At 45.4% G+C, this 27,157-nt stretch overlaps 1 protein-coding gene and 1 long non-coding RNA gene across 3 annotated transcripts in view; one reads left to right on the top strand and one right to left on the bottom strand.

Moving 5' to 3' along the window:
• Positions 1-24,228, bottom strand: part of LOC141145221 (NXPE family member 4-like) — a 114,294-nt gene extending 90,066 nt beyond the window's left edge. For both annotated transcript variants that reach the window (XM_073631724.1, XM_073631723.1), the window contains exons 1-2: positions 24,110-24,228; positions 23,916-24,010 (exon numbers count right to left, since the gene is read on the bottom strand). In XM_073631724.1, the coding sequence (XP_073487825.1) occupies positions 23,916-24,010; positions 24,110-24,134 (120 nt within the window). In that variant the 5' untranslated portion in view covers positions 24,135-24,228. The remainder of the gene's footprint in view (positions 1-23,915; positions 24,011-24,109) is intronic.
• Positions 1-24,373, top strand: part of LOC141145222 (uncharacterized) — a 77,050-nt gene extending 52,677 nt beyond the window's left edge. Inside the window, exon 3 of the long non-coding RNA XR_012244528.1 lies at positions 21,289-24,373. This is a non-coding gene — a long non-coding RNA (uncharacterized lncRNA). The remainder of the gene's footprint in view (positions 1-21,288) is intronic.
• Positions 24,374-27,157: the final 2,784 nt, after the last annotated feature.

Here is a 27,157-nt window from a genome sequence, read left to right as displayed (position 1 = left end):
TACGTGGAGTACGTAGCATGAATAGCCCTCTGAATCCATGTTTTTTTTAATGCCAGGACCTTGCAGTCTCTTGAAGAAGAATGAGTTTGGGGGAGTGAGATTTCAGATATTGGAACAAGAGAGCACATTTAAATTTGGAATTAAGACCTCTGACATTCCATGAGAGGACAGTGAATGAATCAGTTAGTGGATTAGCCAGACTTAAATAACCACATCCAGCTAGGATATAGGGAGGGCTTAGTCGAGAGCAATTCATAGGCAGCAAAATCACTGACATATTACACCATGTACTGACATCACTTAAACATTTTAGTATCCTTATACAAACTAAAACATAAACTACCCAAGCACGGAGTGCTTTTCCTACTATGTCCCATCCCCCCTTCAAAACCGAGGAGGGGGGCCTGGGAATAGTTTTACCCCTAAACCAAACTTAGGAATGGTAGATATACCCCTATTTGGGGGGCACTACACTTTTTCACCAGTCCACACACCAGGCAGCTGGTTGAGAAATTATTGTTTGTAACTGGTAATGTGAAAAAAAAAAACAAAAAAAAAAACAGCCACTGTCTACCAACCAGTCAATAGAGAAGCGAGGGGTGTGGAACAATGGGGGCAACAATTCTGGACTGTGGCCCTATCTCTCGGGTTGATTGGGCACTCCCTCGACCGAGAGTTGAGCGGTCCAGCTCCAAATACAGTGCTATCGTACTCCACATGAGATAAAGGGATGAAATTGCTGAAAGATGAAGGGTCCGATATGTGAGCAACCATAAGTCCCAGATCAGCTCCCCCTGGGTGTATAAGCTGGTATTCAAACCTGAGGTCTTCCAGAAGGAGAGATAGCCAGCATCAGCAAGGAAGAAAGGAAACATTTAAATAAAATAAAAGGACAAAATGGACTGCAGGGATTTGGCTGTAGCAAGTGGGGGTACTAGGCATAAGACAAGTGTCACTTACGGCTGTCCAGCCAGGATATAGCAGCTTCCAGGTCCATAAAGAAGTGTGCATGATCACCGTCAACCACACGTAACGCGCTGGGGTAAAGCAGGCTGAACTTGAGGCTTTTATCCCTGAGGCGTCTTCTTACTTCAGTGAAGGATCGACAACGCTGCTGTACCTCTGGAGAATAATCAGGGAACAGCATGATTTTTGCATTGTTGAAACGCAGATCCTGTTTCTCTCTGGCTGCCGCCAGTATCTTGTCTCTGTCCCTGTAATTCAATAGCTTTAGCAGGAATGGCCGAAGCGGGTTACCAGGGATTGGAGGGGTTGGAGGGACCCTGTGTGCCCTCTCCACCACAAAAATGGGGGGGCATGGCAGGTAAATCCAGCAATGAAATGAGGAAAGTTTCCGCAAATTCAGCAGGTCTAGACCCCTTGGCTTGTTCAGGAAGGCCTATTATACGAATGTTATTTCTTCGCAAGCTATGTTCAGTGTCTATGGACTTCTCTTGCAGGGCTTTCACTTGCAGCTGCAGCGCACGGAGGTCCCGGGAGTCAGACCTAGTATCATCTTCCAGTTGTGAAATGCGGCCTTCAGCCTCAGCAAACCGGGACCTAAATGTATCCATGTCATACCGTATTAGGCTGACATCTGTGGCTAGGTGGTCAATTTTGACCATTACTGAGTCATTGCCTGCTTTAATAGCCGCCAGCAGTTCAGCATGTGAGGCGCATTTGAGGTAGCAGGCTCAGAGGTAGTTTGAGTGCCGACTGACATCTTTGCAGCAGGGGGCCTCGTGGGCAAGATGGGGCGGTGTTCGTGGAAGAGGACCGGAGCTTACCCGGGGATAGCGGCGGACCCCGCAGAGTGCCGTGTGTCCTCCTAGACCCCAGGGTGCCTGGCTGATGGTGGTTGTCGGCAAGTACTAGCGCTGTGGTAACTGTCAGGATAGATGTCGGAGCGGAGCTCAGTCTCAACACGTCCTCTCCATCTTACATCCCAGCCACGCCCCCCCTCCAGGACAACTTTGCCAATTTTTTTTACATACATGTTGAAATCAAAATTTTTTGCTAGAAAATTTCTTAGAACCCCCATCCATTATATAAAATTTTCAAAAAGCAGGTGCCCTGGAGAATAAAAAGGTGCGTTTGCAACTTTTTATGTTACACGATATTTGCATAACCATTTATTAAACACACATTTTGGAAAGAAATACACTACAAATTTATTTTAGTGCACACAAACACAATATAATAACCAATTTTTGGTAAAAAATAAAATTTGATGTGGTGTTGAGTAAATAGATATCAAACATAACAAGATTTAAAATTATGAAATGGCGACAAACTACAGTACCTGAAATTATTCATGGACAACGATTTAAAAGACTTTATAGGATTATCAGTTTTAGAGTTAAACTTGAGCTCTGGCGCTAGAATTATTGCTCTCACCCTGATGTTCGTGGCAATACCTCACATGTGTGGTGCAATCACTGTTTACATATGTGTGCCTGACCTACAGTATATGTGCACGTTTGCATTTACGCATAAGCACGGGGGGGGACAGGGGTGCTTTCATTTTTATTTTTTGCTATTTATATTCATGTATTTCTTTTTACACTATAATTTTCTTTTTTTCATTCAAATGTATTGCTATCACAAGGGGCTACATATTAGACCTCTGATCACTCTCCTGCCCTCTAAGGCATCTGATCAGTTTGTTTGATCAGAAGCTTCCCTAGCTGGATTGGCCAGGGAAAGACAGCTCTAAAACTAGAAGTGAGGAAATCCTTGTCGCTTCTGGCTTCATTCATCTCTGTGGGCAGCTAACCTGACCACTTACAGTGGTCCAGGAGTCCCCAGTGGAACAAGAGAGCCCGGAAGCAGCAGCGTGTGGTGACGGGAGAGGGGACCCTTCTGAGCCCTGTAAAATGGATTGTGAGGCTGTAAAGCCCTTTGGATAACTTTTACATGAAATCTGGTTGCCGGCTATAGAAAACAATACCAGGATCATGGCTGCAGCCATAAACCTGGTATAACCTCTGGACGAGAAGCGGTTAAGGACCATTCAAGACTAATTCTAATATTGTATATTGTATACAAATGCTGTTTGAACCAATCACCCAGCTGCAATTGATGCAAGGAAATAAAAAAGTACAGTTAAAAAGGAACCCATAAGAGCTGCCCCTTTCCCATTAAGTTCTATACTTACCCTCAAGCCCTTGCTTCATCATATCAGAAATACCTTGGACATATCAGGAAACCTCTCAGAATACAGAGAACATAAATGAACTGCTTATGCAAATAATCTGCTTTTCTTTGAAACCAAACCTGAGACCTCTCTTCCTGATTTACTTGCTAAACTTTATTGCTACAGGAAGCTCTGTTACTTTAAAGTAAATATACAGAAATGCCACGCCATAAACATCAGAATTGCTGTTACTGAATTATGCAGAGCCTTAAAAGGTAACTCCTGTTTATAAAAGTCCAGTGATGTCGGCACCACAGATAATGTTTCCATCAGCTGTCGGGTGCTGCTGCCGCCATTGCCGGTAAGGGAACCCGGTAGTGAAGCATTACGACTTCACACTGGGTCCCTACTTTGCATGCGCGAAGCACCACTGCGCTCTCCTACTGGCCCGGTGGTGGGGGAAGGAGGAATGAGGAGGGTGGTAACCGAGCTGCTAACTTAATGCGCCGCGGCCTGGTCTCCCGGAAGTGGGGATAGGGTACTTGTCAAAGCCTCTCAGCAAATAGCTTAGGGTGTCTACTTTCCAAAATGGGGTCATTTGGGGGGGTTTTGAATTGTCACAACATTTAGAAGCTTATGTCACACATCACCCACCCACCCACTCTTCTAACCACTTGAAGACAAAACCCTTTGACACTTTTTGTTTACATGAAAAAATATTTTTTTTTTGCAAGAAAATTACTTTGAACCCCTAAACATTATATATTTTTTTAAAGCAAATGCCCTACAGATTAAAATGGTGGATGTTTCATTTTTTTGCGAAGTATTTGCGAAGTGATTTTTCAAACGCTTTTTTTTTGAAAAAACACACTTTTTTAAATTTAAAAAAATAAAAAATTAAAGATGATCTTAGGCCAAGTGCTTGGATACCAAACATGACATGCTTTAAAATTGCGCACGTGCAGTGGCGACAAACTAAATAACTAAATACATTTTTAAAAGCTTTTAAAGGTTACCACTTTAGATTTACAGAGAAGCTATACTGCTAAAATTACTGCCCTCGATCTGACCTTCGCGGTGATACCTCACATGCATGGTGCAATTGCTGTTTACGTTTTTTGACGCCAGACCGATGCTTGCGTTTGCCTTTGCGCGAGAGCAGGCGGGACAGGGGTGCTTTTTTTTTTTTTTCTTTATTATTTTTTTGCTTATTTTTATTGTTATTGTTATCTCAGGGAATGTAAATATCCCCTATGATAGCAATAGGTAGTGACAAGTACTCTTTTTTTAAAACATTGGGGTCTATTAGATGCTTTCCCAATTTCCCAATGGCAATGTTTACATCCAGCGAAATATAAGTCATGAAATGCTCGTAGCTTCGGGTTTCTTAGGCCATAGAGATGTTTGGAGCCATTCTGGTCTCTGATCAGCTCTATGGTCAGCTGGCTGAATCTCCGGCTGCATTCTCAGGTTCCCTGTTGGGACAGGAGAGCCAGAGAAAAACATGGAAGATGGGGGGGGGGGCATTCCCTCCCACTGCTTGTAAAAGCAGTCTAGAGGCTAATTAGCTGCTAGGATTGCTTTTACATGAAAGCCGACCGCTGGCTGAAAAGAATGATACCTAAACCTGCAGCATCATTCTGGTATAACCACTCAAAGTCCAGCAACATACCAGTATGTTGCTGGTCCTTGTTGGGCATATATTGTAAATTTTTTCATGCAGCCTGTGGGCTGAACGAAAAAAAGAGATTGATCGGTGGGTATGCCCACCATTAGAATACCTCCCTTCATCCACCCACTTCTAATGATGGGCATACATGCACCGTTTATATTAGGGATGAGCTTCGAGTTTGGGTCGAACTCATGTTCGACTCGAACATTGGCTGTTCGCAAGTTCGCAGAACAGCGAACAATTTGGGGTGTTCGCGGCAAATTCGAATGCCGCGGAACACCCTTTAAAAGTCTATGGGAGAAATCAAATGTGCTAATTTTAAAGGCTTATATGCATGGTATTGTCATAAAAAGTGTTTGGGGACCTGGGTCTGCCCCAGGGGACATGTATCAATGCAAAAAAAAAGTTTTAAAAACGGCCGTTTTTTCGGGAGCAGTGATTTTAATAATTCTTAAAGTGAAACAATAAAAGTGTAATATCCCTTTAAATTTCGTACCTGGGAGGTGTCTATAGTATGCCTGTAAAGGGGCGCATGTTTCCCGTGTTTAGAACAGTCTGACAGCAAAATGACATTTAAAGGAAAAAAAGTCATTTAAAACTACTCGCGGCTATTAATGCATTGCCGGTCCCACAATACACATAGAAGTTCATTGATAAAAACGGCATGGGAATTCCCCACAGGGGAACGGCGAACGAAAATTAAAAAAAAAAAAAAAAAAAATATGACGTGGGGGGTCCCCCTAAATTCCATACCAGGCCCTTCAGGTCTGGTATGGATATTAAGGGGAAACCCACACCAAAATTTAAAAAAAAAAATGGCGTGGGGTCCCCCCAATAATCCATACCAGACCCTTATCCGAGCACGCAACCTGGCAGGCTGCAGGAAAAGAGGGGGGGACGAGAGAGCGCCCCCCCGAACCGTACCAGGCCACATGCCCTCAACCATGGGAGGGTGCTTTGGGGTAGCCCCCCAAAACACCTTGTCCCCATGTTGATGAGGACAAGGGCCTCATCCCCACAACCCTGGCCAGTGGTTGTGGGGTTCTGCGGGCGGGGGGCTTATCGGAAAGGGGCCTACCATTTCACTAAAAAACTGTCAAAAATGTTAAAAATGACAAGAGACAGTTTTTGACAATTCCTTTATTTAAATGCTTCTTCTTTCTTCCTTTGGTTTCTTCCTCCATCTTCTTCTTCCTCTGGTTCTTCTGGCTCTTCCGGTTTTTCCTACGGTGTTCTCGTCCAGCATCTCCTCCGCGGCGTCTTCTTCCCTTCTTCTCCTCGGGCCGCTCCGCATCCATGGCATGGAGGGAGGCTCCCGCTTTTCTCTTCATCTTCTTCATCTTCTTTTCTTCATCTTCTTCTCTTCTTCATCTTCCCCGCCCCCCGTTATTTAGGAAACCGTCAGAAGAGGAGAAGCATCACACAGCGGGAGCCTCCCTCCATGCCACCATGGATGCAGAACGGCCCGGAGAAGAAGATGAAGAAGTGAAGAAGATGAAGAAGAGAAGAAGAAGATGAAGAGAAGAGCGGGACCCTCCCTCCATGCCATGGATGCGGAGTGGCCCAAGGAGAAGAAGGGAAGAAGACGCTGCGGAGGAGATGCTGGACGAGAACACCGGAGGAAGAACCAGAAGAGCCAGAAGAACCAGAAGAAGAAGATGGAGGAAGAAACCGAATGACAATAGAAGATAGAAGAAAGAAGAAGCATTTAAATAAAGGAATTGTCAAAAACTGTCTCTTGTCATTTTTAATATTTTAGACAGTTTTTTAGTGAAATGGTAGGTACCCCCTTACCATTTCACACAGGGGGGAGGGCCGGGATCTGGGGGTCCCCTTGTTAAAGGGGGCTTCCAGATTCTGATAAGCCCCCCGCCCGCAGACCCCCACAACCACCGGCCAGGGTTGTGGGGATGAGGCCCTTGTCCTCATCAACATGGGGACAAGGTGTTTTGGGAGGCTACCCCAAAGCACCCTCCCAATGTTGAGGGCATGTGACCTGGTACGGTTCAGGAGGGGGGGGCACTCTCTCATCCCCCCCTCTTTTCCTGCGGCCTGCCAGGTTGCATGCTCGGATAAGGGTCTGGTATGGAATTTAGGGGGACCCCCCCCACGTAATTTTTTTTTAAATTTTGGTTCGGGGTTCCCCTGTGGGGAATTCCCATGCCATTTGTATCAATGAACTTCTATGTGTATTGTCGGACCGCAAGTAGTTTTAAATGACTTTTTTTCCTTTGAAATGTCATTTTGCTGTCAGACTGTTCTAAACACGGGCAACATGCGCCCCTTTACAGGCATTCTATAGACACCCCCAGGTATGAAATTTAAAGGGATATTACACTTTTATTGTTTCACTTTAAGCATTATTAAAATCACTGCTCCCGAAAAAAAGGCCATTTTTAAAACTTTTTTTTGCATTGATGCATGTCCCCTGGGGCAGGACCCAGGTCCCCAAACATTTTTTATGAAAAAACTTGCATATAAGCCTTTAAAATTAGCACTTTTGATTATTCATGTTCGTGTCCCATAGACTTTAACGGTGTTCGCGTGTTCAATTTTTTTCCTGTTCGCATGTTCTGGTGCAAACCGAACAGGGGGGTGTTTGGCTCATCCCTAGTTTATATATGCCGAAGCACGGGAGCATCTGCCCCAACAGGTAGGAGCAAATCGTTCCCCTGCCCCTGCTTCCCCATGCTTTGGCATATATGCTCTTTTTTTTAACTGTGGTGGTGAAATCACCTCCTACTGTGCTGGAGTCATGGCTTTATGTATCGTGGGAGCAAACGCTGTTGCTGTCAAGATAAATAAATCCGCGCTGCAACTGAATGGCGTACCTGCTAAGCAAATGATGGTTAACAATAAAACAAAGTAACATTACAGTATAACAGTAAGACTTACCATACCTGCAAAGCAAATACAAAAAAAAAACCATAGTAAAAAATAAAACATTTAACGCAACCTGTGCCTAAAATATACATATGCCGAAGCATGGGGGCATCCTCCCGCAAAAGGTAGGAGCAAATCGCTCCTCCGCCCCCATGCTTCGGCATATATGCTGAAGTATGTAACTGTGGTGGTGAAATCACCTCCGACAGCGCTTTATGTATCGTGGGAGCAAATGCTGTTGCTGTCAAGATAAATAAATGCGCTCTGCAGCTGAATGGTGTACCTGAAAACAAAAAAAATGGTTAACAATAAAAGACAGTAAGCAGTAAAGTATAAAAAAATTGCATACCTATAAAGCAAACATGATAAAACATTGCAGAATAGAATACAGTAGAAAAAGAGCAGAACAATAGAGAGAGAATAGAGAGAGAACAATAAAAAGACAACTATTTTTGTTTTTTTTATTTTATATATTTTTTTGTGTTTTTTTTTTTTTTTTACTTTTTTTTTTAATTTATTTTTTACACTTTTTTTTGTAACTGTAACTTTTGTGTAACTTTTGTAACTGTAACCGTTTCCAGGTTCGGGTCTCTCAAAATGCGATGGCTTCTTGGGAGACCCTTTGAAAGTGTGTCCTAGTCTGTGCAGTGCTGTACCCTATGCTAACACTCAACTAGTGTATGGTAGCGTTCAAAACATTCACCAATGCAAAGACCAGGATTGTCAGGACAGGAGGGACAATAATAGCGGGTGTCACGCCTATATCCGCGCTTGCTGCAGACACGAAATCTTTTTTGGGGGGCTCGTTGGGTAGGGGTACTCGGGAGGACATAAAGAAAATGCCTCTCATGCAGCCGGCTTACTGAATTTGGTTGGGGTTGGGGAAGGTGAGATGGAGCACTGTCTCGAAACAGAAAGGCTCTGACAATCTCTTCCTGGAATTTAAGGAAGGATCCAGTCCGTCCTGAAGCTCTGTATAGCACATAAGCATTCAGCAAAGCCAATTGAAATAAACAGACACTTTTTTGTACCAGTGTCTGGCCTTACGGGCATTAGGTACGGCGCCAAAAACTGGTGGTTGAGGTCCACCCCTCCCATATTTTGGTTATATTCGTGGACACAGAGGGGTTTCTCCACAACACCAGTCGCCGTAGTAATTTGGACCATCGTGTCTGCATGAAGGGAGGTAAGAACGAAAACATTCTTATTATCCCTCCACTTCATAGCGAGCAAATTATTACACTGCAAGCCTAAGACGGGAATCTACAAGCCGCTGGGGAAATCCCTGGCGATTAGGTCGCACGGTGCTACATGCTCCAATCTGCTGATGAAACAAGTGACTAAAAAGTGGCACGCTCGTGTAATAATTGTCCACGTACAAGTGGTACCCCTTTCCGAATAAGGGTGACACCAAGTCCCACGCAATCTTGCCAGCGCTTCCTATGTAGTCAGGGCAGTTTGTCAGTTCTACGTGACTATCTTTTCCCTCGTAAACCATAAAACTACACGTATAGCCTGTGGCCCTGTCACAGAGCTTATACATCTTGACCCCGTATCTCGCACGCTTGCTGGGAAGGTACTGTTTGAATGACAAGTGGCCAGAAAACTTAATCAGGGACTCATCAACGCAGACAACTTGATGGGGAGTAAACAAGTCTGCAAAACGTTGGTTGAAGTGGTTTGTGAGGGGCCGAATTTTGTAGAGCCGATCATATCCAGGGTCTCCACGAGGACGACAGAGTTCATTGTCATTGAAGTGCATGAACCGCAAGATCTGCTGGTATCGTGCCATAGTCATGGAGGCAGAGAACAAGGGCATATGGTGAATTGGGTCAGTGGACCAATATGACCGCAACTCACTCTTTTTGGTTATGCCCATGTTGAGGGAAAGGCTCAGAAAGAGCTTAAATTCGGAGACCGTAATTGGTCTCCAATCTCTGGCAAATGAAGTCTGGGGAATAGTGGCGATGTGTTAACCAGCGTACAAATTGCTATGGTCCACAATAGATCTATAGAGAACTTCGGTGAAAAACAGTGAATAAAAATCAAGTGATGTAAGATCAACTGTTTCCACCTGAATGCCAAGTTGGCCAGTGAATGGGGGATGTACGGGTGCTGCAGAAGTGGTGGGTTCCCAATTAGGATTGGCGAATGCAGCAGGAAGGGCACTATGGGCACTATGGGCCTGTGTTCGTCTTCTTGGTGGCAGCGGGACACTACTTGTGCTTGCCACCTCGCTAGCTTGAACTGCACTTATGGGACTCGCCACATCACCACGCGATACTGCAGTGCTTGATGTACAACCAGGGTATACTAGGCCGCTGGTGCTTGCCAGTTCACCAGAGAGAATAGCGGCGCTAGTACTGCTCTGCTCCATACGAGGGACCTGCAGTTCTTGCACATCAACGACAGAAGAAGAAGTTCGGGGTCTGGTACGCCTGACCTTGGCAGGGACCACAACTCCGTCGTCAGAGCTATCTGTCATGGAGCCGCTGTCATCTACAGGATCGAATTCTGAGCCTGAATCTGACAGATGAATAACTTCCTCTTCACTATCTGTCATGCTCAGAAACGTGTAGGCCTCTTCACTAGTGTACCTTCGATTTGCCATTTTGGGCTCTAAATTTAGTTGGTACACTAGTGAGAGTCACAGGTAAAAAAGCTCCTGACTGTTAGTGACTGTATCAAAACATTACCAAAAAAACTGTTAGCGAGCGCAGGGATCAGGCCTGACTCTACGAATGCTGCAGTTATGTGTGTTTAGTGTTTTGTAAGTGACAGTGATCGATCGATACTGCACTTGGGTGGGCAGGGCTGGGTCGAGGGGCAAAACGCAGGTGCTAGCAGGTATCTGGGCTGATCCCGCTAACACTGCGTTTTTGGGAACCCTAAACTGCTGGGGACGCTAGTATAGATCTGATCGGATCAGATATTGATCCGTTCAGATATTATACCACTAAGGGAGGTGTATGCTGCGTGCGTAGGTGTTAGCGGTACTGGTGCTAACCTGACGCTGCCTGGGGCGACGCAGACCTTATCTGAACCTAAAACTTAACTTATATCACCGCCGGGCGATCAGGGGGCTAAACCTTTATTAGGTAATAAACAGTGGGTGCCCTAAAACTATAAAAAACAAACTAACTAACCAGCGTCACCTGTAACAGTTATACGGTGATCACTGGTGAAAGGGTTAACTATTAGGTAGTATATGGGGGTCCCTGACACTATAAAATGCTGACAGCGAACCTATATACTTACCTCCCTAACTAGCTTCACCTGTGACACTAATACAGCGATCAGAAAAATGATCGCTTAGTGACACTGGCGATGGGGGGTGATCAAGGGGTTAAAACTTTATTAGGGGGGTTAGGGGGGTATCCTAGACCTAAAGGAGGCTACCACTAACTGTCCTACCACTTATAAACACCAATGCAATAATCAGAAAAAAAAAAAAAAAACTGCTATTGGCGTCACTGTGACAGGGGGTACAGGGGGGTGATCGGGGGGGTGAAAAGTGTGCCTAGAGTATTCTACTGTTAGTGTAGTGTTGGTGCAACTCACATTGATGTCTTCTCTCCTCGGCGCTGGAACGAAAAGACTGACTCGAGGAGAAATGACATCACTTCCTCTGCCGCTGTTTACATTACAGCAGCAGAGGAAGATTGTCATTCGTTGGGAGCGAGGGGGTGGCCACGAATGAGTGGCCTCCCCCTCACCTTGGATCTCTCCCCTAAGGAAGCCGACCGCCTCGGGCACGGGGGGGGGGCCTGATGCGCCCCCCGCCTGCAAGAGGCAGATCATGTACCAGGTACGCGATTTTGCCTGCCCGTGCCATTCTGCCGCAGTATATCTGCGTTAGGCGGTCGGCAAGTGGTTAAAGGAGAATTATACAAAAAAAAGAAGATTAGTTAAACCCACAAGTGCTTTTTCTTTTTTTTTACTACTACTACTATTCATTTATTTAGTAACAAATATAGTGCAGCGCTGAAATTACTAATCAATTAACATAAATGTCCATATGTGAATATAAAAGCGAAGAGTATAAACGGTGATGCAGGGTGCTTCATGCAAATCCAAAGTGCTCTTAAATGCGTGCTCCCCTCTCTTGCCAGTCAAGCCGCTCACCTTTTTGCTGTGACCCCTGAACTAACAGGAAGGTCTCATAAGCAATCACAACTTAATAGTGGTCGGGGTAGTATCTTGACTGGAAAGCCGGAAACCTCTTCCTTAATATGGCTTAAAAGTTCTCATCCAATTTGTATGAAATAAATAAAGAAAAAATATAGTGCTCTCTGTATAACTAAAACAATTCCTTTTTATTAAAGACAGGTACTCACATCTGTAGCACTATATCCAGTGCAAGGAAATAAAGCGCATGTAATTTACAGGTGACAATGAATGATAAGGCAGCTGCAGCGACGTCTAAACGGGATAAAACCAATCCGCACGCGTATCGTCCAACAGGACTTCCTCAGCGGTCTTAGGGTCCCTTACGACTGATCAGTTATTTATATAAAGCCCCCTGTTTCATTCATCTGTTGTCAATCAATTCCCGAGCGGTGGCCGTCCAATCAGAGCGCACCGCTTGGGAGTAGGAAGTATAAGAAGCTAAGTGTTTGTGTAGGTTGCCATAGTGATCGGCGTCGTGATGACACGACGTCGGAAAACCTGACCTTCTACATCACAGAGCACCTCCCTCCCGAGTAACAGGCAGGGCATCAAGTTATGAAACAGGGGGCTTTATATAAATAACTGATCAGTCGTAAGGGACCCTAAGACCGCTGAGGAAGTCCTGTTGGACGATACGAGTGCGGATTGGTTTTATCCCATTTAGACATCGCTGCAGCTGCCTTATCATTTATTGTCACCTGTAAATTACATGCACTTTATTTCCTTGCACTGGATATAGTGCTACAGATGTGAGTACCTGTCTTTAATAAAAAGGAATTGTTTCAGTTATACAGAGAGCACTATATTTTTTCTTTATTTATTTCATGCGAATTGGATGAGAACTTTTAAGCCATATTAAGGAAGAGGTTTCCGGCTTTCCAGTCAAGATACTACCCCGACCACTATTAAGTTGTGATTGCTTATGAGACCTTCCTGTTAGTTCAGGGGTCACAGCAAAAAGGTGAGCGGTTTGACTGGCAAGAGAGGGGAGCACGCATTTAAGAGCACTTTGGATTTGCATGAAGCACCCTGCATCACCGTTTATACTCTTCGCTTTTATATCACATATGGACATTTATGTTAATTGATTAGTAATTTCAAGCCTGCACTATATTTGTTACTGAATTATATGAAAGGACTTATATATTTGCCTTTAGTGTTCAGCAGCTTAGCTTATCTGATGTTTTTTGCGCTGACTGTTTTGTCTTTGAATACTATTCATTTATACTGGCTTTTGAAATTTACAAATGCAGTCATTTAGAAATTGCGTGAAAGTTTTAGCATTGGCAAACACTTTTTGAAAGACAAATAGTGCATGTTATATACAACTATACAGAGGGACAGAGGGACTTTGTTCCAAATCAGGGACAGTCCCTCGTAATCAGGGACAGTTGAGAACTATGCCTTACATATCTTTTAGGTCTGCCGTGTTCTCTGCCCCTTCTGGAAAAAAATCCATGACATAATTCTTAAACTCACAGATATACTATAGACTTAGGCCAGGACATCTATAAGTAGTTATTACATCTTCAGGACATTTCCATAGGTACAGGCAATTGGTATTAATCCACCTTCTCAATGAAGGTAATTCCACTGCTCTATGGTTGACAAAAGTAAATGAAATAAAATAAATGTAAAGAGAGCAGAATAATTCAGGAAAACATGGATTTACTGGTAAGAGTTTAATCGTAATTTCTGAATACCTGACATTACTGTTTGACCAGGCCCCTAAACTCCTTAAATCATGTCAACTTGTTCTTATTTTTTCCCTATTTTTTCTGTTTTTTGTTGGGCGGTGCAATGGATCTCTCCTTCCCAACTCCCAATCATGTCCACCCCTAGCTTGTAAATTTCACCTCCAACCTCCCACTTGCCTTCTTTTTTTTTTTCCCCTTTTCACCCTCCCCACTTATTCTCCCTCTTTCCATGTTTTTCTACACCCCTCCACATACTCGTCACTTTTACTTTTGAGTTTCTGCATAGACATTGAGCCACAACTTCACCAGTTTCTAATCTTGTGCTGCCTTTGATCCAGTATATATCTTCTTCCTGTGTGACCCTGATTGTCTACTGTATGTGATCCAAATGCCTGCACTATGGCCAGCAGGCAGGCCTTCAACAAGGGGGTACCACATAGGGGGGGGCTGGACAGCCATGGAATTGGTAAAGAGGGATGGGAGGACAATTACAGAATGATGCACTGTGTCTGTGTCTCTACCTTCAGCAGCTGAAAAACGGTTTCTCCCCCCTTCCCTCCTGCCAGCTTTTAGCTGCTGGTGGGAGAGACATAAACACAGTGCATCGTTCTGATCTCCTTCCATGTGCTGCCCACGTCTGATTTCCCCCTGTGGGCCCCCCCTTGTCCCCCTGCAGCACTGCCAGCATCTCTCTCCCACTGGCTGCTGTGGGTACACAGGGGGATGGAAAGTGGGGGAATGGGCTAGTAAATATGTAATTTACCAGCCCCTTCCTTTTCTGAATTGGACATGGTTTACTCTGCTTCAGTTTATGAATGAACAGGAACCTCTGTGTCCTGTTCATTCATCTTCAGTGCAACTGCGGCTACAGAGAATGAAATTGAAGAATGTGTTTCCTCAATCCCTGTGGTGGAGTCACTTTGGGCAGGGGGCTTGTGTAATCCAGCTTACCTTAGAGAGCTCTGGAAACCCATTTTCCTGCTCCATTGGCCCTCTTATGTGTAAGTTACCCTGTGTCTATTAGGGGCACAGGGTGACTGAGAACCCCTAGTCGGAGTCTGGTTAGGACAGACCCCAGTACAACCACACCGGACTAAGCATTTCGTTTTACCCCTGTTATCCTGGATTCTATGTATGGATTGTGTTGAAAGATGAAGGGGCTCTTTTAATTGGGACAGTAATATTTATGAACAATCTCTCTCAAGAAATATATGAAGATGAATAATTCCACCTTTCAGACTGCTAGAATATTGTATGAGTGTCTCATAGACAATTGCTAGATAGTTTGAGGTGGAGTTTGTTATGTGTTTATTGTTAATTGGCTGTATCCCATTGTCCTATTGTTCCTGTCTGCTTTGGGAGCAAACTAGTATCGGAGGTATATGTTTATGTGGATTAGCTTACGGGTTAATGAAATCACTGTCAGCCAGAGGCGTCGTCAGGGGGTGGCTATTGGGGCTACAGCCCCGAGCCTGGGGCTAATAGCCCCGAGTCTCTTGTCCCGGTCCTATAATGCAGGGGACAGGGGTGGACTGAGCCGTGGTAGTGCTGGCTCTGGATCCAGCTCCGCCCCCGCCTGACTCTACTCTTGGTCACTGGTTGCTATAGCTGCCTAGCGGCTAGCAACCAGTAACGTCACTGCCCACTGTGCCCACACTGCCCAGCATTCAAAGCGGAGGAGGATTGCACTTCCTCCTCCTCTGCGCTAGTGCTCATGGGGCTAGTGCTCATGGGCAGGGCCGGCCCTACCATGGGACCCGGTGGGACCATGGGTCCTGGGTGGCAGGTTCTGAGGGGCAGCACATTGATGCCTAGGAAGACGGTGGCGGAACTCCCGCCGATCGCTCCGCTTCTTATCCCACTGTGAGGGTGGCCTGGGCGGCGCCGCTGCTTTTAGAGGTGATGGCAGAGCACTCGCTGCTATACCCGCACAGCGGACCGCCGCCAATCCTTACCGCGGCTCCCCCCTATTGCTGCTGACATGTCGGGATGACAAGAGAAAGTCAGCTGATGGCTAACAGCGTGAAGGGGAGGAGCTTCCTGCTGTGCACTGAGACCCCATGATGAAAGAGGGATCACTGGAGGCGCAGCTGACACTGAGAGAAAGTAAGTGTAAGCGCCATTGATCTCATCTCCACCACCCCTGCCTGTGTCTAATCCCTCACCCCCCGCCTGTGTCTAACCCCCCTCACCACCCCTGCCTATGTCTAACCCCCCTCACCACCCCTGCCTGTGTCTAACCCCCCCTCACCACCCCTGCCTGTGTCTAACCCCCCTCACCACCCCTGCCTGTGTCTAACCCCCCTCACCACCCCTGCCTGTGTCTAACCCCCCCTCACCACCCCTGCCTGTGTCTAACCCCCCTCACCACCCCTGCCTGTGTCTGTCTAACCCTCCTCCTCTACCCCTGCCTGTGTCTAACCCCCCTCACCACCCCTGCCTGTGTCTGTCTAACCCTCCTCCTCTACCCTTGCTTGTGTCTAACCCCCTCACCACCCCTGCCTGTGTCTAACCCCCCTCACCACCCCTGCCTGTGTCTAACCCCCCTCACCACCCCTGCCTGTGTCTAACCCCCCCTCACCACCCCTGCCTGTGTCTAACCCCCCTCACCACCCCTGTCTGTGTCTAACCTCCCCTCACCACCCCTGCCTGTGTCTAACCCCCCTCACCACCCCTGCCTGTGTCTAACCCCCCTCACCACCCCTGCCTGTGTCTGTCTAACCCTCCTCCTCTACCCCTGCCTGTGTCCTAACTCCCCTCACCACCCCTGCCTGTGTCTGTCTAACCCTCCTCCTCTACCCCTGACTGTGTCTAACCCCCCTCACCACCCTTGCCTGTGTCTAACCCCCCTCACCACCCCTGCCTGTGTCTAACCCCCCTCACCACCCCTGCCTGTGTCTAACCCCCCTCACCACCCCTGCCTGTGTCTAACCCCCCCTCACCACCCCTGCCTGTGTCTGTCTAACCCTCCTCCTCTACCCCTGCCTGTGTCTAACCGCCTTCACCACCCCTGCCTGTGTCCAACCCCCTCACCACCCCTGCCTGTGTCCAACCCCCTCACCACCCCTGCCTGTGTCTAACCCCCCCTCACCACCCCTGCCTGTGTCTAACCCCCCCTCACCACCCCTGCCTGTGTCTAAACCCACCACCACCACCACCACCACATCTGCCTTTGTCTGAACCCCACTACCCCTGCCTCTGACTGAACCCCTCCACCACTGTTGCATGAATATCTGACTTCCTGATAAATTTAATTTTAGTTTTAATTGTCATGATATAAAATAATGGATGTGTGGACCTTTTGGTGGGCGTGCTGTTTTTTTGTTTTGTTTTTTTTGTGGAGGGGGGGCAGCATTTTATTCCTGGTCCCAGTCAGCACAATGTCTTGGGCCAGCCCTGCTCATGGGACTTCTGGACTGGAGCGTCCCTCCGGTGGCGCCGTGGAGTGCAAAGCAGCAGGGATGGGGATACCTGGGCATCCGGGAAGAGCCCAGGAGGGAGAGAAGACACCGCCACCCGAGCAGCATCCCCAGCGCCTCCCAGAGCCTGCACTCCACCTATCAGTCCTCTCCCAGCGCGCTGTGACTGGAAGAGGAAGAAGGCGGGAATTACAATTTGGCCGCTGTGCGACATCGATCGGCGCTCGGGCGGGCGGCTCTCATCCTCTCCTCTGGCTGCCTCACACACCAGCCCCACGGCTGAGCTGCTGCTGCAGGACCTGGACACATGAAGTCTGTCTCCTTCTGGTCAGGTAGGTCAGTCAGTGTGTGTATGTCAGGTACCAGGTCAGTGTATGTAGGTCAGTGTGGGTCAGGTAGGTCAGTGTGTGTGGGTCAGGTAGGTCAGTGTGTGTGGGTCAGTGTATGTAGGTCAGTGTGGGTCAGGTAGGTCAGTGTATGTCAGGTAGGTCAGTGTGGGTCAGGTAGGTCAGGTAGGTCAGTGTGGGTCAGGTAGGTCAGTGAATGTCAGGTAGGTCAGTGTGGGTCAGGTAGGTCAGGGTTGGTCAGTGCATGTCAGGGTAGGTCAGGGTAGGTCAGTGTGGGTCAGGTAGGTCAGTGTATGTCAGGTAGGTCAGTGTATGTCAGGTAGGTCAGTGTATGTAGGTCAATGTAGGTCAGTGTATGTCAGGTAGGTCAGTGTATGTAGGTCAGTGTGGGTCAGGTAGGTCAGTGTGGGTGGGTCAGTGTGTGTAGGTCAGGTAGGTCAGTGTGTATCAGGTAGGTCAGTGTATGTCAGGTAGGTCAGTGTATGTAGGTCAGTGTGGGTCAGTGTAGGTCAGTGTGTGTCAGGTAGGTCAGTGTATGTCAGGTAGGTCAGTGTGGGTGGGTCAGTGTATGTAGGTCAGTGTGGGTCAGGTAGGTCAGTGTGGGTGGGTCAGTGTATGTAGGTCAGTGTGGGTCAGGTAGGTCAGTGTGGGTGGGTCAGTGTAGGTCAGTGTATGTCAGGTAGGTCAGTGTGGGTCAGTGTAAGTCAGTGCATGTCAGGTAGGTCAATGTATGTAGGTCAGTGTGGGTCAGGTAGGCCAGTGTGTATCAGGTAAGTCAGTGTATGTAGGTCAGTGTGGGTCAGGTAGGTCAGTGTGTATCAGGTAGGTCAGTGTATGTAGGTCAGTGTGGGTCAGTGTATGTAGGTCAGTGTAGGTCAGTGTAAGTCAGTGTATGTCAGGTAGGTCAATGTATGTCAGGTAGGTCAGTGTGGGTCAGTGCATGTCAGGTAGGTCAGTGTGGGTCAGGTAGGTCAGTGTGGGTCAGTGCATGTCAGGTCAGTATATGTAGGTCAGTGTGGGTCAGGTAGGTCAGTGTGTATCAGGTAGGTCAGGTAGGTCAGTGTATGTAGGTCAGTGTGGGGCAGTGTGTGTCAGGTAGGTCAGTGTGGGTCAGGTGGGTCAGTGTATGTCAGGTGGGTCAGTGTATGTCAGGTGGGTCAGTGTATGTCAGGTGGGTCAGTGTATGTCAGGTGGGTCAGGTAGGTTAGTGTGGGTCAGGTAGGTCAGTGTATGTAGGTCAGTGTTTATCAGGTAGGTCAGTGTATGTCAGGTAGGTCAGTGCATGTCAGTGTATGTCAGGTAGGTCAGTGCATGTCAGTGTATGTCAGGTAGGTCAGTGCATGTAGGTCAGTGCATATGGGTCAGGTAGGTCAGTGTGGGTCAGGTAGGTCAGGTAGGTCAGTGTATGTCAGGTGGGTCAGTGTATGTCAGGGTGGGTCAGGTAGGTCAGTGTGGGTCAGGTAGGTCAGTGTATGTAGGTCAGTGTGTATCAGGTAGGTCAGTGTATGTCAGTGTATGTCAGGTAGGTCAGTGCATGTCAGGTAGGTCAGTGAATGTCAGGTAGGTCAGTGTATGTAGGTCAGTGCAGGTCAGGTAGGTCAGTGTGGGTCAGGTAGGTCAGTGTATGTAGGTCAGTGTATGTCAGGTAGGTAGGGCAGTGTGTGTATGTCAGGTAGGTCAGTGTATGTCAGGTAGGTAGGGCAGTGTGTGTATGTCAGGTAGGTCAGTGTATGTAGGTCAGTGTGGGTCAGTGTATGTAGGTCAGTGTAGGTCAGTGTAAGTCATGGTATGTCAGGTAGGTCAATGTATGTCAGGTAGGTCAGTGTGGGTCAGTGCATGTCAGGTAGGTCAGTGTGGGTCAGTGCGGTCAGTGTGGGTCAGTGCATGTCAGGTAGGTCAGTGTATGTAGGTCAGTGTGGGTCAGTGTGTATCAGGTAGGTCAGTGTATGTCAGGTAGGTCAGTGTATGTAGGTCAGTGTGGGGCAGTGTGTGTCAGGTAGGTCAGTGTGGGTCAGGTGGGTCAGTGTATGTCAGGTGGGTCAGTGTATGTCAGGTGGGTCAGGTAGGTTAGTGTGGGTCAGGTAGGTCAGTGTATGTAGGTCAGTGTTTATCAGGTAGGTCAGTGTTTATCAGGTAGGTCAGTGCATGTCAGTGTATGTCAGGTAGGTCAGTGCATGTCAGTGTATGTCAGGTAGGTCGGTGCATGTAGGTCAGTGCATATGGGTCAGGTAGGTCAGTGTGGGTCAGGTAGGTCAGGTAGGTCAGTGTATGTCAGGTGGGTCAGTGTATGTCAGTGTGGGTCAGGTAGGTCAGTGTGGGTCAGGTAGGTCAGTGTATGTAGGTCAGTGTGTATCAGGTAGGTCAGTGTATGTCAGTGTATGTCAGGTAGGTCGGTGCATGTCAGGTAGGTCAGTGAATGTCATGTAGGTCAGTGTATGTAGGTCAGTGCAGGTCAGGTAGGTCAGTGTATGTCAGTGTGGGTCAGGTAGGTCAGTGTGGGTCAGGTAGGTCAGTGTATGTAGGTCAGTGTGTATCAGGTAGGTCAGTGTATGTCAGTGTATGTCAGGTAGGTCGGTGCATGTCAGGTAGGTCAGTGAATGTCATGTAGGTCAGTGTATGTAGGTCAGTGCAGGTCAGGTAGGTCAGTGTGGGTCAGGTAGGTCAGTGTATGTAGGTCAGTGTATGTCAGGTAGGTAGGGCAGTGTGTGTATGTCAGGTAGGTCAGTGTATGTCAGGTAGGTAGGTCAGTTTAGTGGTCAGCATTGATGGGCACTAGTAAGCCAGGCAGCAACCAGCAAGTCAGCGTACCCCCCGCCACACAACCCCAACCAAAAAAACCCAGTGCCACTAGAGGCCCCCCGGCCCCCCCCCACGTGCCGGCCTTGGACTTCGGCTGAAGTCCCTGGTCTTTTTGCCACCTAGCAACGCCCCTGCTGTCAGCTATTAGTTGCTAAATGAGAGTGGGGGATTGCTCCAACAGCCCTGCCTGCTGATAAGACTGTCTACTGATGAAAAGTACTGATGAATGTACCTGTGTCTCTTGTTACTGAATGTAGTTTACCCCACCCTGTGTCATTATGCAAAGAAGGGGGGATTGTCCCCAGAGTGTATAGCTCTTTGTACCTGTGTTTCAATAAACAGTTTTATGTTTCTTACCACCCTACTCTGAGTTACGTCTAGTGACTGAGTGGGCTAAGGGATCTTGGATCGTGCTGGTACCGGGCAAGGGAAACTTATACGGTGGACATACTCCTCTTGAGTACGGGGTCCGTCACAATCCCTTTCTCTGTCTCAAAGGAAAAGTCAGGGGTCTGTACAACAGCTTGTAAATAAAATAAAATTGTAAAGAATAATATAAAAAAATTAAGGTCTCATTCACACGGGTTCTTTGGCCCATATAGTGTGAATGAGTGGTATTGGACCTGCCTGTTCTAGGAGGATGTAGTAGTGGATGTATGAACACAGCCATACATCCTAATTTGATAAGTGTGCAGGTGTGGGTAAGTGGCCCGGAATGCACATTGTCTGTGTTTGGGGCCATACACCTGCATCCGCTTTCCTGTTAAATTAGAACCTTTGGTTGTGTTTGTACAGCTTCTGTGTCCCCATAGCATAATATAGACTGCCTGCACACAGCAATAGCCACATACAAAAAAACCAAAAAAACACTGATTCACACTGTACAGGCCACAGAACCTATATGAACAAGCTCCAATACCTTGTTTACGCACAGAAACTTATTTAGCAGGAATTTTGTAAGTTATGTTTTGTTTGTGTCCACTAATAAATGTTTTCTAATGGTAGCTCTGCCAGCAGGCTTTGAAGGACAAATGCAGGGGGTTTTAATTAGATCACCCCTCCTTACTGTCAAAGTGGGGGGCACAGAACAGCCATAGCCAAATTTCAAAATCTAACATTTATTATATTGCAGCTTACCAATTCTTTTTTTTTTTTTTTTTTTTAGGCTCTATTTCTACTAGTTTTATCCGGTGATCCAGCCAGCAAGTCCGTTGTTTTTCAAAAGAAAAGCTCTCCAGCAGAATGTATCAGTTTACATGGGTGGGGTCCTTAAATGATCAGCTTTTATTTATTATTTATTCATGTAAAACCTATATCCCAAATAGAAAAAGGTTATTTGTTGTAAACAATTATAAATTGTGAGCTGGAGGTTGGCTTCTATTTATTAGTGTATTTAAATCTGCTAATACATTTAACACTCCCCTCCCCTCCAGACGAACAATGATGCTGTCTGCTGTGCCTTCTTTGCTCATTTATTCAGAGTTGGGGCACTCTAATAGAGGAGGTGTGTTATTGGCCAGATCACCAGGTGATAATAAAGGGTAAAAAATTAAAGGAAAAGAAAACGGATGCAGCCACCACATCTAATGATTCATAAGCTGCAAGATATACATTTTTTGTGGTTTTGGGTTTAATACCGCTTTAGTCTAGGGTCACATCTATGCCACTGCGGATGATGTGTTTTTCAGGCACATTTTGTGGTTGATGCGTTTTTGCATGCAGTTTTCATGCATTTTGCGTTTTGTTTTTATTTTTTCCCCCTTTAAAAACACTGACAGCTGAATGTAAAAAAAAAAAAAAAATTGCCAGCAAAAATGTTTGTGAATAAAATGGCATGGGGTCCTCTACCCAGATCCATACCAGGCCCTTGACACAAAACTCTCTGGCTAGAGAGCTTGAGCTAACTGCTCTGCCCCCTCCACAGCCCAGCGCTCCAGTGAGAGAAGAGGGGGCAGAGCAGAGAGCTGGTGACTGACAGCCACCAGCTCTCTGCTCAGGGAGCTGTGAGAACTGAGCGATCGGTGGTGTACGATCGCTCAGTTCTCAGTGTAGCGTCATCGGGGGGGGGGGGAGATGCAGCATCGGACCAATGCTGTATCCACCTAAGTTAGTAGGATTCTTATAAAAAAACAAACAAAAAAAAAACTTTTCTATAAAGAACAGCAGGCTTGGGGGGTGGTATTTTGTGGTTTTCATTTATTTTGGGGGTATATACACATACATATTTATACATAAATTTTATTTATTTTTTTTTAATTGGGCTTCGGGTCCGCCTGTCAGTTTTTCAGATGGACCTGATCGGACCTTCCATTCACCCCTATAGCGCAGCGGATGTCAGCGGTGACATGCCCGCTGACACCAGCCGCTATCCGATTCGATCATGTCTGCCAAATCCATTCATCTGGAGGATTGGATAAAAATGGACAGGCGGTCGGTTTTCACCCAATTTCACCATAGGGGAGAGCAGAACTCTGACTGTCTCCGCTCTGCACAGTGAGCGAAGACGGACCTGTCATCCCCTTGCTCAGCTGAGCGATCTCCCGCTGAGCAAAGAGGAGTCTGCCAAGCAAAAACTGCCCGCGCAAGAATTGTGTGCATCTAAATGCAAGAATTGTGTGCATCTAAATTACCTCACCTTATGTTACTCACATTTACAGCACCAAATCCCCATAGATAAAATAAGGTATACAGCAGTCATGTCCTTCATGCCCTATTAAAACTGTCCTGTAGCTGGCCAATTTTACACTGTTGTATCCTCTGCAGTGTCTTAATTCTTGTGGTAAAGCCCTAGCTCTGTGCTCTCTGTTTCTTGCATATTGTGGTCCTCACATTTGTGTCTGCTAAAAACTACCTGAAAAAAAAAAACTTTTTCTCAAACTAAAATGAATTAGGTTGGGGTGTAACTGCTGTGTGTATGCCAAGCTAATTGTAGTAGAAGAAAAAATGCCAAATATGTGATACAGTGTATGCTGTTAATGAGGCCGCCTATAAAAATCATAGTGTCCTGTAACACGTACTTCAAAGTACAGCTTTAAAGTATCTCCCAAGCACGATTGTTAGCGAATTTGTGTATTTTCAGTGTTGCCCTCAAAGCTGCAAGAAAAGACCTACTCCCCTCTGTATGGTATTTTTTGTATGTTTTTCCATTGGTACTTGTCCCCCATGGCAGTGCCCAGATTTTCATGTCTTTTTAACATTATTTTGCCTATTAGCCATAAAAATGACCACAATTTAACAAGATTACCTCCCCCCCCCTCCATAGACTTCAATGGGATTCACCTCTAAGTTCAGGTTAATTCAATTTCAAGATTCGCCTCAGCAAATTGAACCAGGGCAGATTTGCTCATTATTCGCTCATTATTAGCACTCATTTAAAGTCTCAATTTCTAGATATCATAGAAACAAAGAGCAGACTTTCTTTTCTTGTCATAATCACTGATTCAAAGACAAAGAAAACCTACAGAAAACTCCAAATAGAGCAGGTAAACATTTTGTCCAGGTGGTATAATGTTTGCCTTGTTAATACAAGTCAGTATGAAAGCTGCAGCATTGTGTTCTTCACTATTGTAGACTACAGTAAATATGGTCATATGTAAAAGTGCAGTTAAATTCTAAATGAACCTAAAACATCCAGAATATAGTATAGTTCTTTATAAGCAACTTTATGCTGAGCATTTAATATGACTAAAAAAAAAAAAAAATACTAAGTTTATAACTAGACGAAAATCATTACCGGTAATTAAACTTTTGAAAAGTTATTAGACAAAAGTATTACTAAATTATTAATGTTACCTTCAGTTTTTGGAAGTAAATCATGCTTGATAGGAAACAAAAGATACCAATCACGATTAGAAGACATTTGAACGTTGGTAGGAAATTCATTCTACCTACAAGAGACAAAACAGAGATGAATATGTTTGTTCAGAAATTCGGTATATGTATACATATGTTTACATCAAAACAGTAAAGACACAGAGAGCACTTACTATGTTGCTGGTGCCAGCATTTCATTGCAGTCAGTGTGAAGTGATAGTTGCCGAGCAAGCTTATTTAGTTCTATTTACAGTAGGCTGAACTGTGAACAATGGTGTTTTTACTCTTCATTTACATAGGTAATTGAGGGAGTGTACTAAACAGATCTAATTAAAGCACACTACTTCACAAAAATAGACAAGGTAGTACCACAGTAAAAATCAGTGGATTAGTAGTGAAATAGCATTACCTGCCCTTTTGCTGTTAGGTAAGCAGTAAAATCAACACACCAATTTTAAAACATAATTTTATTGTATTTTGTATTGTTTTTAGTGCATGCATTCTCTCATAGTCAATACTGTGTACTACTTTTTCAATAAATTGGTTGATGTGCCAATCAGTTTCTGACTTTTTGGTATGGACTGGCTGTATTAGGGAGAGTACAAACTAGGAGATGAGAGAAGATATGGGGTAGAGGGAGAAAATATTCACAAGATATAGAAAATGCTGAGTGGGACATAGCAGTTGTTAACAAGTGGGGTAAGCAAGACAAATAGGAAGATGATTAAAACCACAGGTGTTACTAAATCAAATGTGGGATTAAAAATAGAACAAAGTGGATAATTAATTGGAAGGTGTAAGGCTCGGTTCACACTAGGACGACTTGTCAGGCGAACTAGGTCGCCTGACAAGTAGCGTCCCGTTCAGTACAATGGAACCGTTCTAATCGGAGCGACGCAAGTCGCTCCGACTTAGAAAAAGGTTCCTGTATGACTTTGGGGGCGACTTGGGGCGACTTGCATAGACTTCTATACAGAAGTCATTTTGCAAGTCGCCCGGGCAGTCGTGTGCAGGTCGCCTTGGTGAGGCGACCTGCAAGTCGTGCCGCCTCTGGTGTGAACCGAGGCTAAGGCACTGGCTGCAGTTGGGGATGTATATGTGACACCTAGGTTTCTCACCAAAACATGGTGAGGGTTTCGGGATTTGTATCTGTTAAGAAGAAGAAAAACATTTTGTTTTCTTAGGCTTTAACCACTTGGCCTTTGGAAGATTTACACTTCTTCATGACCAGTCCATTTTTTACGATATGGCACTGACAATTGCGCGGTCAAGTAACGCTGTACACAAATAAAATGTCCTTTCTTTTGGTGGTACAGTATTTGATCACCTCTGCGTTTATTTTTTGTGCTATAAACAAAAAAAGACCAACAATTGTGAAAAAAAGAAACAATATTTTTTACTTTCTGCTATAAAACATATCCAAAAAAAATTGAAAAAAATCAAATTGCTTCATAAATTTAGGCCAATATATATTCTACTACATATTTTTGGTAAAAAAATCCCAATAAGCATATATTGATTGTAGATGCTATAACTTTTGCGTAAACCAAACTATGGTATATATACTGGAATTTTTATTAATTTTCTAGTAATGGTGCGATCAGCAACTTATAGTGGGACTGTTATATTGCGGTGGACAATCGGACACTGACACTTTTAACACTTTTTAGGAACCAGTGACACTAATACAGTGATCGGTGCTAAAATGATGCACTGTCACTGTACTAATGACACTGGCTGGGAAAAGTTTAAACATCTAGGGTGATCAAAGGGTTAAATGTGTGCCTAGCCAGTGTTTTGGCTTACTATGTGTGCTGCTTTCACTAAGGGAAGTAATGGATTTTATTCCCTGGTTTGCAGTGAAAAAAAATCCATTAGTTCCCTGCTGCCAGGACAGAGCTCTGCCTTATTTACATAGGCAGAGCTCTACTACACACACACCTTGTTTTTGTTGTTAATGTATGTAATGCATTAATGATAAAAAATGAACAAAAAAAAAAAAAAAACATCCTTTTCAGCACCATGAATTAATTGTTTTGAGTCCCGGAAATGGCCTGATTGGGGCGCATTTTAGAGCACTGTGGGGGTTATTTACTAAAGGCAAATCCACTTTGCACTACAAGTGCACTTGAAACTGCACTGAAACTGCACTGAAAGTGCACTTGTAGTGCAAAGTGGACTTGCCTTTGGTAAATAACCCCCATTGCCACTGTAAACACCAACTTACTCCAAAAACTGGTATTGAGCATTGAAAGAAGAAGCCACACATTGTTGCGTATCAAACATTTTACTCTGTGGACATTCACATGTGCGTTAGAAAATGGTTTTTGAACAAACCAACATATTTGTTGTATAACATTTTTATGTTTGACAGTACAAATAGCCTTTCTTGGGTTAAACAGGCATGTTTAAAACCATAAAACATACACAACTCAGGAACTTACAAAGTTCAACTGTGAAAAAGTGAAGACAATATCAGAGATTAGTATGTCCAAACTGTGCTGATTTTGCCTTCATCAGATGGGGTGATGTCACCCCTGTAAAAGCCAAATTTTGATGATGCACACAAATTGCGAGTCAAAATGTGGATTTCCCTCCTGATCCCATGCCTAATGTCAACATATGCTAGCTCCCATCATGGGGGATCAATGGACGTGATTCGGGGGTGCAACCCCTTCCTCTCATCTACTTTAGTTGCGAAGAAGGGGCTCACTAAGATGGATTTTAATGAAATTGTCTATTATTCTCTGCTGGCGGCAGAGGATGGTGAATAATGCCGCCAAACCTTGAAAGATTGGACCATTGACCAATTACTGGAAACGATCCAATCAGCTCATTCCCTAGTGGATCAGGGGTATGTGTTATTTGAGGATGTTCAGCCCTTAATCCAGTTATGTGCAAAGCCAGCCCTGTCATGTATTCCCGAAGGAAGTGACGATTTTTCTCCCCCCTTCAATTATGGCCAAGTTCAATCTCTGGTATGGTTGTTAGAGGATGATCCAGCCTTTTTCATGGAACGTTATTCCTCTTGTTCCCAGCAGGTGTTGTCTGATTGCATCTATTCAGTGCATTCTCTGGTTAGTCAGGCTATGTGTGAATCAACGTTTGTTCAACCTGTTCTACAGGCATGGTCAGATCTCCTGTATTTAGCCAAGCCACAACATTCCAGCCCTGCCGTTAATCATCTGCCTTCCCAAGAATCTATCTCCCCATCACCTATG

The sequence above is a fragment of the Aquarana catesbeiana genome, linkage group LG05 (assembly GCF_042186555.1).
Source record: "Aquarana catesbeiana isolate 2022-GZ linkage group LG05, ASM4218655v1, whole genome shotgun sequence".
Taxonomy (NCBI): domain Eukaryota; kingdom Metazoa; phylum Chordata; class Amphibia; order Anura; family Ranidae; genus Aquarana; species Aquarana catesbeiana.
This window is presented reverse-complemented; position numbering and strand designations above follow the sequence as displayed.